Here is a 13,066-nt window from a genome sequence, read left to right as displayed (position 1 = left end):
AACACAAAGGTGCCCAGAATTTGTTTCCAAACGTACAGCCAATATCTGCTTTTCCTGGCAGATTTGTTAACGTGCTTCACTTCAAACTGTGAACGTCTTGACTAACATACATTCGGCACAGAGACCTCTAGCTGGAAACGGAGACTTTCTTCCCAAGTGCATCTCAATACTCTAAAATACTAAATCCTTGCAGCATTTTAAGATTGCTACGGTGGCTGAGGACTGCAGCAAGCCTCGCACTGTGATTAATATGCACAGAATGGTGACGGGTGAGGTTTAGCCAACATGCAGGTTTTGAAGGGGGTTTAGGATCTCTTTAGGGCTCGCGTATGCTTTGGGTTTTGGGGGGTAAAGATTAATCCGATTTCTCATGTAGGGTCCGCGCCAGGACCCGCCGGCTCGTGACGAGCGAGGTCGCGGCCGCTCGGCCCGTGCGCAGCGCCCCGCGGTACCGGGACGGCCCCGCGGTACCGGGGAAGCCCCGCGGAGCCGGGGCGGCCCCGCGCGCCCCTCGGAACCGGGGAAGCCCCGCGGAACCGGGGCGGCCCCGCGCCAGCAGGGACTTACGTGCGGCGCCGGTGTCCCGCGGCGGGAGCGGCGGCCCCGGGCCCCGTGGAGCGGCGCTGCGCCCCGGCTCTCCGTTACTCCAGGTAGCCGTCGAGCGCCTCGAGCTCGCCGTCCGTGTCGTAGAGCACGGAGCCCGGCTCGGAGAGCGCGCCCAGCTCCAGCAGCGCCTGCTCCACGTCCTCGGGCAGGAAGACGATGCCCACGTTGAGGACGATGTACTCCATGAGGAAGGCGTAGTAGAGGATGAGCACGTTGACGAAGAAGAGGCCCACGTAGAACATATAGGGCAGCACGAGCAGCGCGGGCAGCTGCCACGACTCGAGCGCGTCGAGGCGCGCGCCCACGGCGCCGGGCATGCGGCCGGGAGCGCGGCCGCGGCGGGAGCGCAGTGCGGAGCCGCGGCGCCCTCAGCGCCCCCAGCGCCGCCGCAGCGCGGCCCCGGCCGCGGCGCGGAGCAGCGGCACCGCCGGCGCCGCCGAGCGCGCCCGCCGCAGCCGCCCGCCCCGCATGCCGCCCCGCCGCGGAGGGGCCCGGATTGGCAGCGCGGAGGCTCCCGCGGCCCGCCCGCAGCGCGGGGTCCCGCTGCGCCGCGGCCGCCCCTCGCTGCGGGGCCGCTGGCAGCGGGGGCGGGAACCCAAACTCGCCTGTTCGCACTGCGCAACGAGCGCGGCTCCCGCCCTTCCCTCAGGCCGGGCTTAGCTCAGGGCTGTATCCGCCAGGGCAGCCGCGGCTGCTCTTAGTGCGGCTCTAAAGCCGGTCCCGAACGGCGCGTGATGCCGCGCGTGAAGCTTCAGCCGGGCCGGGCAGCGGCCGCCCCTGCAGCCCCCCGCTCCTCCCTAGTGCGGCAGCGGAGCAAGAAATGTCGCAGCCGGCGTTTCAGCTCGCGTTACAACGCGTTTGAAAGCTACGCGCGCGTCAGAGGACTGCTTTTAGCTTATGCTAAACATAGTCCGTTAAAACTTAATCTGCCCGCGACTTGACGGGACTCAAGCCACCCAACTCAAAGCACAGGGGCAGCATAAGTTAAAACCAGACTTAAACAGACTGAAACGCCTCGGGCCTGCAAGGTCAGCAGCTGCCACTGCGCCCAACAGTGGCGCTTAGTGAAGTGACCCGGCTGCGGCCGTAGCCGTCGCGTGCCCGGGGCCCGGGCCGCAGCGCCCCCGCTCGGCGCGCGCTGCCGGGGCGCTCGGGCGCAGCGGGGAGCGGGCTGCGGCGCGCCGGGTCCTGTCCCGCCCCGGGAGCGCTGGAGGCGCCGGCCTCCCGCCCGCCCCGCCCCGCCCAGCACGGCGGCGCCCGCCCGCGCCGCGCCCGGTGCACGCTGGGACTCGCAGTCCCTGCCCGGCCGCCGCGCGCGGGGCGGTGGCGCGGCGGGACTCCGCTTCCCGGCGTGCGCTGCCCGCGCATGCGCCGTGGCCGTGCGTGCGCCGGCCGCTCCGCTGTGCTCCGCTTCGCTTCGCTGCTGCGGGCTCGGCGGCGCTTGCGGAGGCGCCGGCCGCTCCCTGCCCCGCGTCCCGCCGCGGCCATGGAGCCCTAGGGCCGTGCGGCCTGCGCTCTCCGCCGCCACCATGTTCGGCCGCTCGCGCAGCTGGGTGGGCGGCGGGCACGGCAAGGCCTCCCGCAGCATCCACTCCTTGGATCACCTCAAGTGAGCGCGGGCCCGGCGGCTGCGAGGGGAGCGGGGCGCTGAGGGGCGGCTGGGAGCTGCTGCGGAGCCCGGGGGGTTGCGCGTGACGCGGTTTCGCCTCTTCCCCGACCTGCTCCTCCGTGAGGCGCTCCCGGCTCTGACGGCGCTCGCGGCCCCGAATTGCCTTCAGGACAGTCGCAGCTTCGTGGCGCAGTGTCTCGCTCCGGGCCGGGATACGTGGCTTTTATTTCTCACTGCGTTACGGGCTCGCCCTGGGGAGTGGAGCTTCATAGGTGTCAAATGCGGGAACGCCGTGTTCCTGGTGAGAGCTCGTGCTGTGTCCTGGGAGCCCGAGCGGCCACCAGCGCGGGGCTTTCAGAAAGGAAAAATACCCTAATATCAGCCGAGGTTCCCAACGGTCAGTTCTGCAGGCCCGCGGAGGCAGGAAAAGAAAGCTATGGACCTCAGGGATCGCGGTGTTCATCTGCGTTATTGCGACCTGCAGGAGGGTCAGAACAGCTTCCAGCCCTGCCACTGGGATTAAGAGGGATTAAAAAGGATTCTGATTACTGCAAGAAAATCAGCGGGGTCTATGCTTAGAGCTTCTCTTGGTGCTCAGTTACTCTGCTACAGCACCTGGTTGTAATTTTCTACTGAGGAATGATAGCTTAAAAGGGGCATTTTTTTTTGTCCGTGTGTGTCTTTGTGAAGTGAAAGATGCCATCCTATTTTAGGGAAACTAAGGAAGTGAAAACTGTCATGGCATTATCTCTGGTGGACTGAGAAGTGCTGTATACATTGATACTGTTCACGTTCCCTGCTTGAAATGTTTTCTGCCATTTAGTGACCTCATTTATTTATTTTTCCCTCGCCTTCCATAGATGCAGTGGTATTCAAGCTACAAAGAGTGACTTTAATACAGGTTTGGACTTGAATGGGCAGCTCCTACATAGATTTGGAGCAGGACATTGAAAATAGAGGTTTTCCTTGAGTATGTATCCAGGTCTGGATTTGAATGGTGCGAGTGATAGAGCAGAGAGTTGTCAGAGACCTCCTTCTGGTTGAGCTTCTGTTTTTTTATTTTTATTTTTATTTCTCTTTTTTTTTTTCTGTTGGAAAATGAGATATGATCCCGGTCTGCTAACTGAATTTGCAGGTTTTGTTTTTAACTGACTTCTCTTAATGTTCCCTCACTGTTGTGGATGGCCATGATAATGTTCTTGGATTGCCAGACTCAACTTTTAAAGTGCCTCACTCTTGTCAGAAACTGGTCTGAAAGCAGCTCAGAGGAGCTACGACCAGTGTCCTAAAGCTAATTTTGTTTTAAACTTAAAAAGCTATACAGATCTGTTGGGTTTTGTTTAGATTAGGTGAATATTACTAATGAATAAATCCTAATGTAAGCATATTATTTGTTCATTCACTGTTTCCATGGGCACAACACACATTTTCAATTTTTTAAGTTCTGTTAAAATATGCTTCTTGTTTTAGCAGTTAATATGATTTTAAGGGTTATGCTTTGGGTAGCGTTTAAAGTAATAGCTGTGATTTTTCTCTTGGTATGAAGCTGAAGAAGCCAGAATATTTATCACGCTTGAGTATTCTTGCTGTATTATTGTTGTGTGTTGTTCTTCCTTCTTGCCTTCTCTATCTTCCTGCAAAATGTTGTATAGAGAATATCTTCAGGCTTATCTGTAGAGAAATCAGAATACTTTGCAAGAAAATGAAAAATTCTTTCTAATAGGGTGAAAATAAGATTTGTTTGACCAATGTGTAAAAATGATGATGATTTTAGGCAATGTGACCTGTTCGGATTAGGATTTTCTTCCTGATTCAGCCCTCATTGATCTTGGTGGATAACTTGGTAAATTAACAGCCTGCGATGCTTCCCTCTCCTCCCTCAAATTGTTATTTTTTTCAGCAGTATTAAGTGATGTGTGATCAGAAATGCAATGCTGGCAACACTTATTACAAGTAAGAGAGAGCATTAACAGGAGAAGTACTTTCTAAATAAAATCATGGTGAATACAAAACATACTGAGAAATATATGCATTGATTAATCTATTTACAAAGACGTTTTGAACAGGCTCTGACATAAATGAGTAGGATGCACTTGTATCTGGATCTCACAAGTACTTTTTCAGGACAATGTATGTATTCTACTCCTTATCTCTGAACTGGAGAAATATTCAAAACCAGCAAGAATAAATTTTGGTGTGAGAAAGAAAAAGAAATCTAGTGCATTAAATACAAAACAGAACGTAACTGATAAGGCAGGAGTACTTGATATTAAAATAGAAATGTTGTATTTAACATAAAAGATGCAGTCATTCTGAGCTACTTAGCACTGGGGGGCATTTAGATAGAATTTGTTTTTGATATTACAGTTAAAAATATTACACTTAAAGACAAATTCAAGTCCGTAGACTCTCCATAGAGAGAGAGAGCAATGATGCTGATGCACGATGAAAATTGAAGGAATGGAATTTGAGTTTTAAGAAATGAAGCTCAGATGGACGTTTTCGGCCCGTTGGAACCTTTTAGGCAAGAAAAAAATGTGACCGTACGTTCTCTCGTGGCCATGGAAGGTAGAACAAGCAATATCCTGTTTGTTCTGCAGCAGGAAAGCAGGAAGGTCTTGAAGTGTTATGGCTCATGCTTGAATTATTTTGGAGATGAAGTATATAATTATATCTGAGAATGCTAGCTTTGCTTTGTGTGTGTGTCATATCTTCTAATTGTGAAATTTATAATGGAATTGTCATAAACGGAATACCTAATACCTTTGATCTGTTCAAACAGTGTCTATTCCTAGTGTTTGTGTAGCTAGACTGTCTATTCCTCTATTGTGTTCTTTACCTGCTTTCAGTTCTAAAAATGAAAGCATAGTTGCTATTTGAGGCAACAACCTTTACTTGTAATGCAAACCTGAAGTTACTGCTTCCTTATTGCATTTTCTTGTTTGCGTGGATTTTTCAGGTATGATTTTCCCTACTTTTGCATGCAAACCAGGCGTTCTCGTCTAGATCGGGGTTTCTTGCTGTTCTGCCTGACTGCTGTGATAGTCACTGCACTCTGTTTCTGCAGTTCCTCACCTTAGGAGCTGAGCCCTGTGGATAAAATACACCCTTTGTGCCCCTCTTCCCCCCCTCAAAAACAAACCAACCAACCAACCTGTTGCCAGTTGAGGCGAAAAGATACTCTAACCTCAGTAGATATATAGGTAGATCAAGTTGAGAGGACACTTCCATTTTCTTCCTCTTTTGATCTGCAATCTGTAAATTAAGCTGGTTAACTTCACAGTGGAATGGATAAAGAGAATTTATGTACTTCATTCCAGTAATTTAGTATTAATATCTTAAGCTCGGCTGTTTCTGAAGATATCTGATTGTATTTTTTTCTGTTCATAGTTTTCCTGTTATGTGAAAGGTTGAGCAACTTTTTCTAGAATTCGAGCTTAGTAGCTTTGTCTCTAGGTTCAAATAATATTTTGTTTTCTGCTTTTCCAGCCTCTTTGCAAACTGTTTTGTCAGACCTGTTGTTACCTTTAAATATGTTTCTCATCGTTGTCCCAATAGTTGGTATTTTAATTAAAAGCTTTTATGCATTCAGGATGCATTCCATTACAGCTGCATGCTAACCATGCCTCCTGACCTGGTCACATGCACTGCCTGTAGTTAAGTATGGCTGGAGGTTCTTGTTTTGCATGTGATTAATTTCCTGAAGTGCTGTCCATGCTGTATGTTGAGTTGCCTCTGTGCGAATCTTAATTATATAGTTTTAGGCAGCATAAAGTAGCAAGCGTATTATGGTTAAGTTCAGTGTTTTCTCATTTGAGTGCTTGGTTTCCTAAGGTGTTGTCTGTTTTAATGTGTTTTTAAGGAGTAGAAAAAATATTTCCGTGATTTTTGTGTTCATAAATAGCTGTAATACATTGCGGTGATATGTATGGTTTCTTACCAGAAAATATTCAGAATTTTCCGTCTTGTTAAGCCGTTGGCAAAATCTCCTGCTGATAATGATATCAGGAGCTTTGGTACTTCCTATGTGGTGATCTTTTGTATGTTTGTTTATTTAAATTTCTTTTCAATAGAGAGAACAGTTTGTTCTTTATAAGGAGTTAATATTTTCGAGCACAAGCTTTTATAATTTGTAATCATCATGTAAAGATTCTATCTATTTTTAAGAAATTGTGTAAATATAAAAGCACCTGTTTTGTGCAGTACTTTATGTTATCATGATACAGAATGTCATATGACCTGTAAGAGAAACGAGTTCATGCATGCTTTCTCATCCATTTTCGAGTAAAGGGATAAAGGAGTAGCTTAAAAGTAAAGCCTGCATTTTTCTCTTAATGCATTATGTTTGCAAGTCAGTGAACTTGCAGGAACATTTATATCAAACAAATAATTTTGGACTTAATAATGTATTTATGGTTATTGTATGTTCCTTGCTTTGCTAGAGATGTCTGTAAAGCTCTGCATTCCTGTGACTCCTGAGGTGAGGTCTTTAATTCTTTCCATTGCTTATACTCACTGGTAGCTGGAGTAAATCTTGTCTTGTAGTTTGTCATGTAACTGATTAATCAGGAATATGTGTAGATTATCACACTTGTAAACATATAACTTCAAATATATAGGCTAAAATGTTAGGCAGTGTAATGTAAATTATCCTTTTAACTAATTTTCAAGAGGGTTAGTTTAGGTTTACCAAGCAGATAGTTGTAGCATGAACAGTTGAGCCGATTAACCGATGTGCACGCAGCGGTGGCTTGGTGCATGTTCCTGATAGCAGGTGTAGCGCCATAGTTTTTTCAGTGCTTGTTAGAAAGCCTCAGGAATCCTAATAGGTGCTGAAAACTACAAACTCTTTGGTCTTACCTGTGACCCTTCACACTGTCACACAGAGCGGATTTATTTAGATTTGTGAAACTCGGGTTAACTGAGGGGGATTTGCATGTGAGCTTTGTCTTGCAGTTGAGTGACTCTTGCTGTGGACCAGCATGTGACTTGGTAGTTAGGTTTGTGGGAGGTGGCTGTGAATCGTATTTTCCAATGACCATTTTCAAACTGAGCTTCTCTAAATCTGGATTTGGGAAACAGGTATTGATCTCTGAGGAAAAACAGTGTGCAGGGAGAGCAGGAGAAAAAGAGAACTTTCTACTGATCAGGAAGAGCATTAAAGGCATATCTTTTCTTCCTTCTACCATCTTTTAATTTTCTCTTCCTCCTCTCATTGCTCAAGTAACCTTAATTATGATTTATCATTTTTCACATTGCAGATTTGGGGGGAGGAAAAGGACCATGTGGTGTATCTTTTTTTTTTTTTTTCAGTGTGTTTGTGCAGTACCTAACACATTAAGTTCTTATTTAATGATTAAGCACTGTCCTAACTGGAAAATTCATAACATCTGGAATAGCTTCTGTTTCCCGCATAGCCTGTGATGATGGTCTGAGTCTTATAGTAAATTCTGTGAAATTCTGGCCAACTGAGAGGCAGCACTGTTAGAGGTTGAAGAGGATCACCAAACCAGTTGTAAATTTTAAGGAAACGGAAAGTATAGTCAAACATTTCTTCACTGAGTTAAAGGTTGAAAAAGGTTCTGAGGCTGGGTAATATCTTGGTTTGTTTATTCTAAAGTTTAATGAATAGTTGGAACAGCTTTATACGTCTGTGCAGTTAAGTGGTGCTCAGAGTCTTTGCTCTGTAAAGTGATTAAGTTTCTCAGGGTAGATTAGGTTGCGGGGAAATACAGTTTTCTAAAATGCTTTTTCAAGTCTGTTTTTGACCCATTTCTGAAACTTACCATGAGCCAGGGAATCCCAAAATTTTGTTTTAGAAATGCACAGTTCTTCCTGGAACCATATGGTAGCTTGGCAAAAATCTGTATTTTTATTTTTTTGTTTAGTAGCTGCTGGAGGTCACAGTGTCTGCGGCTCTGCTTAGAAATGGCACCCTTAGCCTTTAAACACCTGTTTAACAGTTGTATGCTAATAGTTTGCTAAAATGTGAATCATAGTTGTTGGACAAACTTCCACAGATTCAAAACATCAGTGATACGTTGCTACATGGTCAGAATTTAGTAAGCTAAACTTTCATAGTCTTAAAATTGTGTGAAATTTCTCTAAGTATCTAGTAACTATTATAATAATTGTACCACTTCCTTACATTCTTTCTTTTTTTAATTACTTCATAAAAGTAAAAAACAGATGAAAGAATGAGTCATCTTCTGAGTGTTTTCTCATGCTTTATTAGAATCTTCCTTTTGAGGGTTGAGGGAGGGAAATCATCATATATTATTTTGAAAATAGAAGAAAAACAGAAAATGTATTTTCTTGACTAAGTAAAATTCTGAGAGTTGTGATGCAAACCTTTCATGTTTTTTAGGTTCCTATCATCTGCTGTAATACAGATGTACGTTTCTCTAACTTCACTAGACATTCTTGCAGTCTTCCCCTCTTCAGACAGTAGAGTTGGACTTTGCCACCTTTCAGAATGGTGCTCCTATGTTTGAATGGTCAGAGACTTAAAGAAGAGTGAAACAATCTTGGATGGTCCTGGTTGTTAACCATCAAATTAATTAAGTTCTGACAAACGTTGTTGCAGACAAGCTGTTTTCTAGCTTATTCTGCACGTGCATTCTTCTGGACTGGCTCTTTTCCATATGGGCTCCTTGGCCTAAGTTCTCACGAATAAATTTTGCTAAGTCGCCATGAGAAGCACACGGGCCAAGTTTTATGTAATTTCTCCTCCTGTTATCATATGTATAAACATCAGTTTGGGTAGTTATGATTTTTTCATTTGCCATATATTCTGTTTAATAACGACTTTTCCCTCTACATCAGTACTAACCGAAGCCCTAGAATTTTAAAATTGTACAATGATTAGAATGTATGTGTATCTAAATGGAGTTACAGTGTCTGTAGATAAACATGGTGTGTGTAAAAGTTACAGGGAAGCTTATTAATTCCAATTATTTTTTTTCTTTCAGGTATATGTATCATGTTTTGACCAAAAATACAACAGTAACAGATCACAACCGCAATCTGCTGGTGGAGACTATTCGTTCTATTACAGAGATTCTTATATGGGGGGATCAGAATGACAGTTCTGTTTTCGAGTAAGTAATTTTAATTATTATTCAAAAACAAAATCCAGACTGAAAATTATTTGGAGTTACATAGTGAGATCTAGTGGCAAATATTAACTCTTCTAAGACTGCCTTTTGTGAATGTTGGTAGAAAGGTTATATCCTGTAGCAGAAACAGAAGCAGGACCATAAAATCAGAATCTTTTCTTGCAAAGAAACAGAGAATCAATTCTGAAATAAACAGTACATTTTATTAATAGCAAAGTGTTCAAAGTCCAGAGGCCTTTCCATATAATGTTTTTGTTTGAGCTTAACATTTTTGATATAAATACAGAATCCAGCCTATTTGAAGGTCCAGATTTACTCAGTATGTCTATTAATATCATATGACTTTCGTTTGTTCACTTTAGTTTATATAAGATACTCTAAAGCTTCAAAACTGACAGCTTGTGGATGCAAAGCAGGGAAGCTGCCTGATAAATTTGATGCATTAAAATAAGAGAAAGAAGATTAAATAGCCCTTATGTCTTTATATTCCTTTACTACGTAATTTGACAATAGCTAAAATTCCCTAGTTCCTTTCTAGGACTTTTGGAAAATCTTCTTCTGTTGTACAGATAAAACTTTGCAAAATACTTCCTAAATATGCAGTCTGTGAATCTTGCCTAGAACCATCCTTGATACTGGTAAAATAGTGTTCTTGATAAATACAGTAAGTAATTTACTGATAACTCTTTATTGTATTGTAGCTTTTTCTTGGAGAAGAACATGTTTGTGTTCTTCTTGAACATCCTGCGTCAGAAATCTGGTCGTTATGTGTGTGTACAGTTGCTGCAGACCTTGAACATCCTTTTTGAAAACATCAGCCATGAAACGTCACTGTGTAAGGGCGTATTTTAAATTAGTATTAAATGATCAAGAGGTGATTTAAATCATTTTCATTTTTTGAACTTTAAGGCGGATACCCTGCCACAGAACAACTCTTTTTTAAAATTTCTAAGTCTTTAATTGAACACTTCTGAAAATATAGAATAATTTACTTAAAAGTATCTTCTGAGTTTTCAGTAGTACAGAAGTAGTTATGTGATACCATTGAAACACTTCACATATTTCTAGGGGTTCCTTTATAACTCAGCAGCCAATTGTGGCCTGAAATGTTTGTTTTGCTAATGCACATTATGCAGTGGAAGTCTGTCATCTAACTCCTACTGGAACTGTTCTGGCATCACTGGTGCTGGCATTCAGTTGGAATGTGGTAACTTCAAGGTTTTCAGAAACATGGGAAGACAGAAAATTAATGTGTAGTTAAAGGTGTACTCCAAGCCTATCAATAAGAGAAAGTTGTACACAAGCCTTTGAGGGTATATGACTTTGAGGAAGAGAGAGAGGTAGGTTTTTATACATATGATTTGTTTATGCCGTTTGATTTATTGGCCACAAATTGAGAAAAAGCAGGTGAAGTGTATTCTATTCTCCATTGACTCTTGTTCTCATATTACTGCTAGAAGTTGTCAGTTGAGGAGTTTGGCTAAAAATTGGGGCCTTCAGACATCAAGTAGTTTGCTACTAGCTGGTACTTTAAATACAGTTTATGCATACATATACAATACATATTTCTTTTTTTTTTCTTTTTTTTTCAGACTATCTGCTCTCTAATAACTATGTGAATTCTATTATTGTCCACAAATTTGACTTTTCTGATGAGGAGATCATGGCGTATTACATATCATTTTTGAAAACTCTTTCTCTGAAACTCAACAATCATACTGTACACTTCTTTTATAATGAGGTAAGTGAAGAAAGAATTACAGTGCAAGGATGAGAGGAGTTTAAGTCAAAAATGATACCAAGTTGATGTATTCCATTCAGTCCCAACGTGATTTCTTTGTTCTAAATTGAATTTTATATGGTGATATCAGTGATTGAGAATTCATTTATGATGCTCTCTGGAGAAACATACAAAAAGGCAGCTCCTTGTATTTATACAGCTACAGTGTGACCTAAATCTAGAAGTTAGTATTATTTTGAATGTTTCAGCAATTCTCAAGTCTGCTTCCCTGAATATTCAACCTGTCATGTGTTTACCATGTTTTTGTAGACCTTTTTTTTTCCCCTCTATTCTGCCACTCAGTTCTTAAGCAGGCTTTGCAGATCGGGATTAAGCTCCTGTTCAAAGGCCAAAGCTGAAACCTTCTTTTCGTCTTTCTCCATACCACTTGTTGCCAAAAGAGGGCATCAAAGCTCTGAGTACGTGCGGACATAGACTAGAATACTTCGGTCAAAACATTTATTTTATTTCAAAGTTACCACTGCAACTGACCCTGCATTATTAAATCACTTTGGTTGCTCTGTAAAAATTAAATATATCTAAGCAAAATATGGAAAACATTTTCATGCTGAATCCTAACAAATACTCTGTATACAGTTAATACATAATGCTTTCTTTTTTTTCTGTTACAGCACACAAATGACTTTGCTTTGTATACAGAAGCTATAAAATTTTTTAACCACCCAGAAAGCATGGTCAGAATTGCTGTTAGGACTATAACCTTAAATGTCTACAAAGGTATGTTTTTGATATTAGAAAAGGCATGTATTCAGAGTGTTTGTTTTACTGTAGCTTAATATTCAGCTATGCATATTAAAGTTTAGTTTCTGTTATATGGGATGGAAAACCTTAGCATGCTGATGTTCCTGCTCTACATGTGCACATGTTGAATTTTATGGATCAGAAAACCAAAACTACAGTGTGTATTTGTAAGTAGCATGGTGTTACAGATTCCTCCATTGGACATTCCATTTAGACACGAGGAATAAACATTTCCCAGTGGCTAAGCGCTGGAACACGATTCCCAGAGAAGCTGAGGAATCTCATTATTGCTCGATATTTTTCAAGACTCTGCAAGGCCCAAAGCAACCTGACCCAGCTTTGAAGTTGGTCCTACTTCAAAAAGATTTGGCCTAGATGACCTCCAAAAGTCCCTCCCTAGCTAAATATTCTCTAAGGCTATATATGTTCAATGTAATAGACTGAAAATACCACAGTGATGTCTGTGAAAAATGGGTGCATATTCAGAATTTGTCTCCTAAATCAGCATACTGCAAAGCATTCTGAAATAATTTCATGGGGCTCCTTAGTCTTTTATCAATTTTGTTGTTACTTCTTACATTTGACTTTATTGCAAATTTAATGCTACTTGCTGTCGGTTAAGAGAAGTAGTGATTTGATGGCAGTTGTCTTTGTTTAAGAATATAAGATCTGTCTTGAAGCAATGAACAAGTCACTTTGCAAACATTTTGAGTAGACCTTTTAGAGTAGGTAGCTTTTTTTTTAGTTATCAGTTTACTAAACTGAACGATAACCTTTCATAATAAGAATATTCAATTAAATGTTGCAGTGTTATGAAGATTACAGTTGAAAACAGCGCAGGCATTGAATTTTCTGACTACTGTTTGCAAATGTTCTTATCTAATGCATACCCTGTATCTTCTAGTTTAGATGCTTCGTGCTTTAGCTTTTTTAACCCTTTTGGAGGATGTCACTATCCCAGTTCCTAATCCTGTTAACTGTTGTCTGTTTCTTTTGCCCTTCCTTCACTGATGATTCCTGTGTTCCTTAATGCAGTGTCATGTAAGTCTAACTAGCTCCACTTTCAGCATTACTGCTTTATTCTTACGCTTTTTCTCTTCCTTTTGATAAAGAATGTGCTAAAAAACTTTCTGAATTGTGAAGATTTGTTTGTCTTCAGACCCATGTAAATATATCAGTATTAGGGTCATT

General features: G+C 42.7%; 2 protein-coding genes across 2 annotated transcripts in view; one reads left to right on the top strand and one right to left on the bottom strand.

Moving 5' to 3' along the window:
• Positions 1 to 638: 638 nt before the first annotated feature.
• On the bottom strand, positions 639 to 932 carry DEXI (Dexi homolog). The gene has a single exon (XM_010219599.2). It carries the CDS (start codon positions 921 to 923, stop codon positions 642 to 644), a length of 282 nt encoding a protein of 93 aa, XP_010217901.2. The 5' UTR covers positions 924 to 932; the 3' UTR covers positions 639 to 641.
• Positions 933 to 2,130: 1,198 nt separating this feature from the next.
• CLEC16A (C-type lectin domain containing 16A) overlaps positions 2,131 to 13,066 on the top strand; it is a 52,582-nt gene continuing 41,646 nt past the window's right edge. The window contains exons 1-5 of the mRNA XM_088524605.1: positions 2,131 to 2,215; positions 9,187 to 9,315; positions 10,035 to 10,168; positions 10,926 to 11,074; positions 11,746 to 11,851. Of these exons, the coding sequence (XP_088380731.1) occupies positions 2,136 to 2,215; positions 9,187 to 9,315; positions 10,035 to 10,168; positions 10,926 to 11,074; positions 11,746 to 11,851 (598 nt within the window). The 5' untranslated portion in view covers positions 2,131 to 2,135. The remainder of the gene's footprint in view (positions 2,216 to 9,186; positions 9,316 to 10,034; positions 10,169 to 10,925; positions 11,075 to 11,745; positions 11,852 to 13,066) is intronic.

This window comes from Tinamus guttatus, unplaced genomic scaffold (assembly GCF_059628265.1).
Source record: "Tinamus guttatus ecotype Peru unplaced genomic scaffold, ASM5962826v1 Tinamus_guttatus_pri_ptg000212l, whole genome shotgun sequence".
Taxonomy (NCBI): Eukaryota; Metazoa; Chordata; class Aves; order Tinamiformes; family Tinamidae; genus Tinamus; species Tinamus guttatus.
This window is presented reverse-complemented; position numbering and strand designations above follow the sequence as displayed.

What these genes read in the sequence shown, in the direction of transcription:
- DEXI (XM_010219599.2), bottom strand. Translation starts at nt 923, where the DNA reads ATGCCCGGCGCCGTGGGCGCGCGCCTCGACGCGCTCGAGTCGTGGCAG.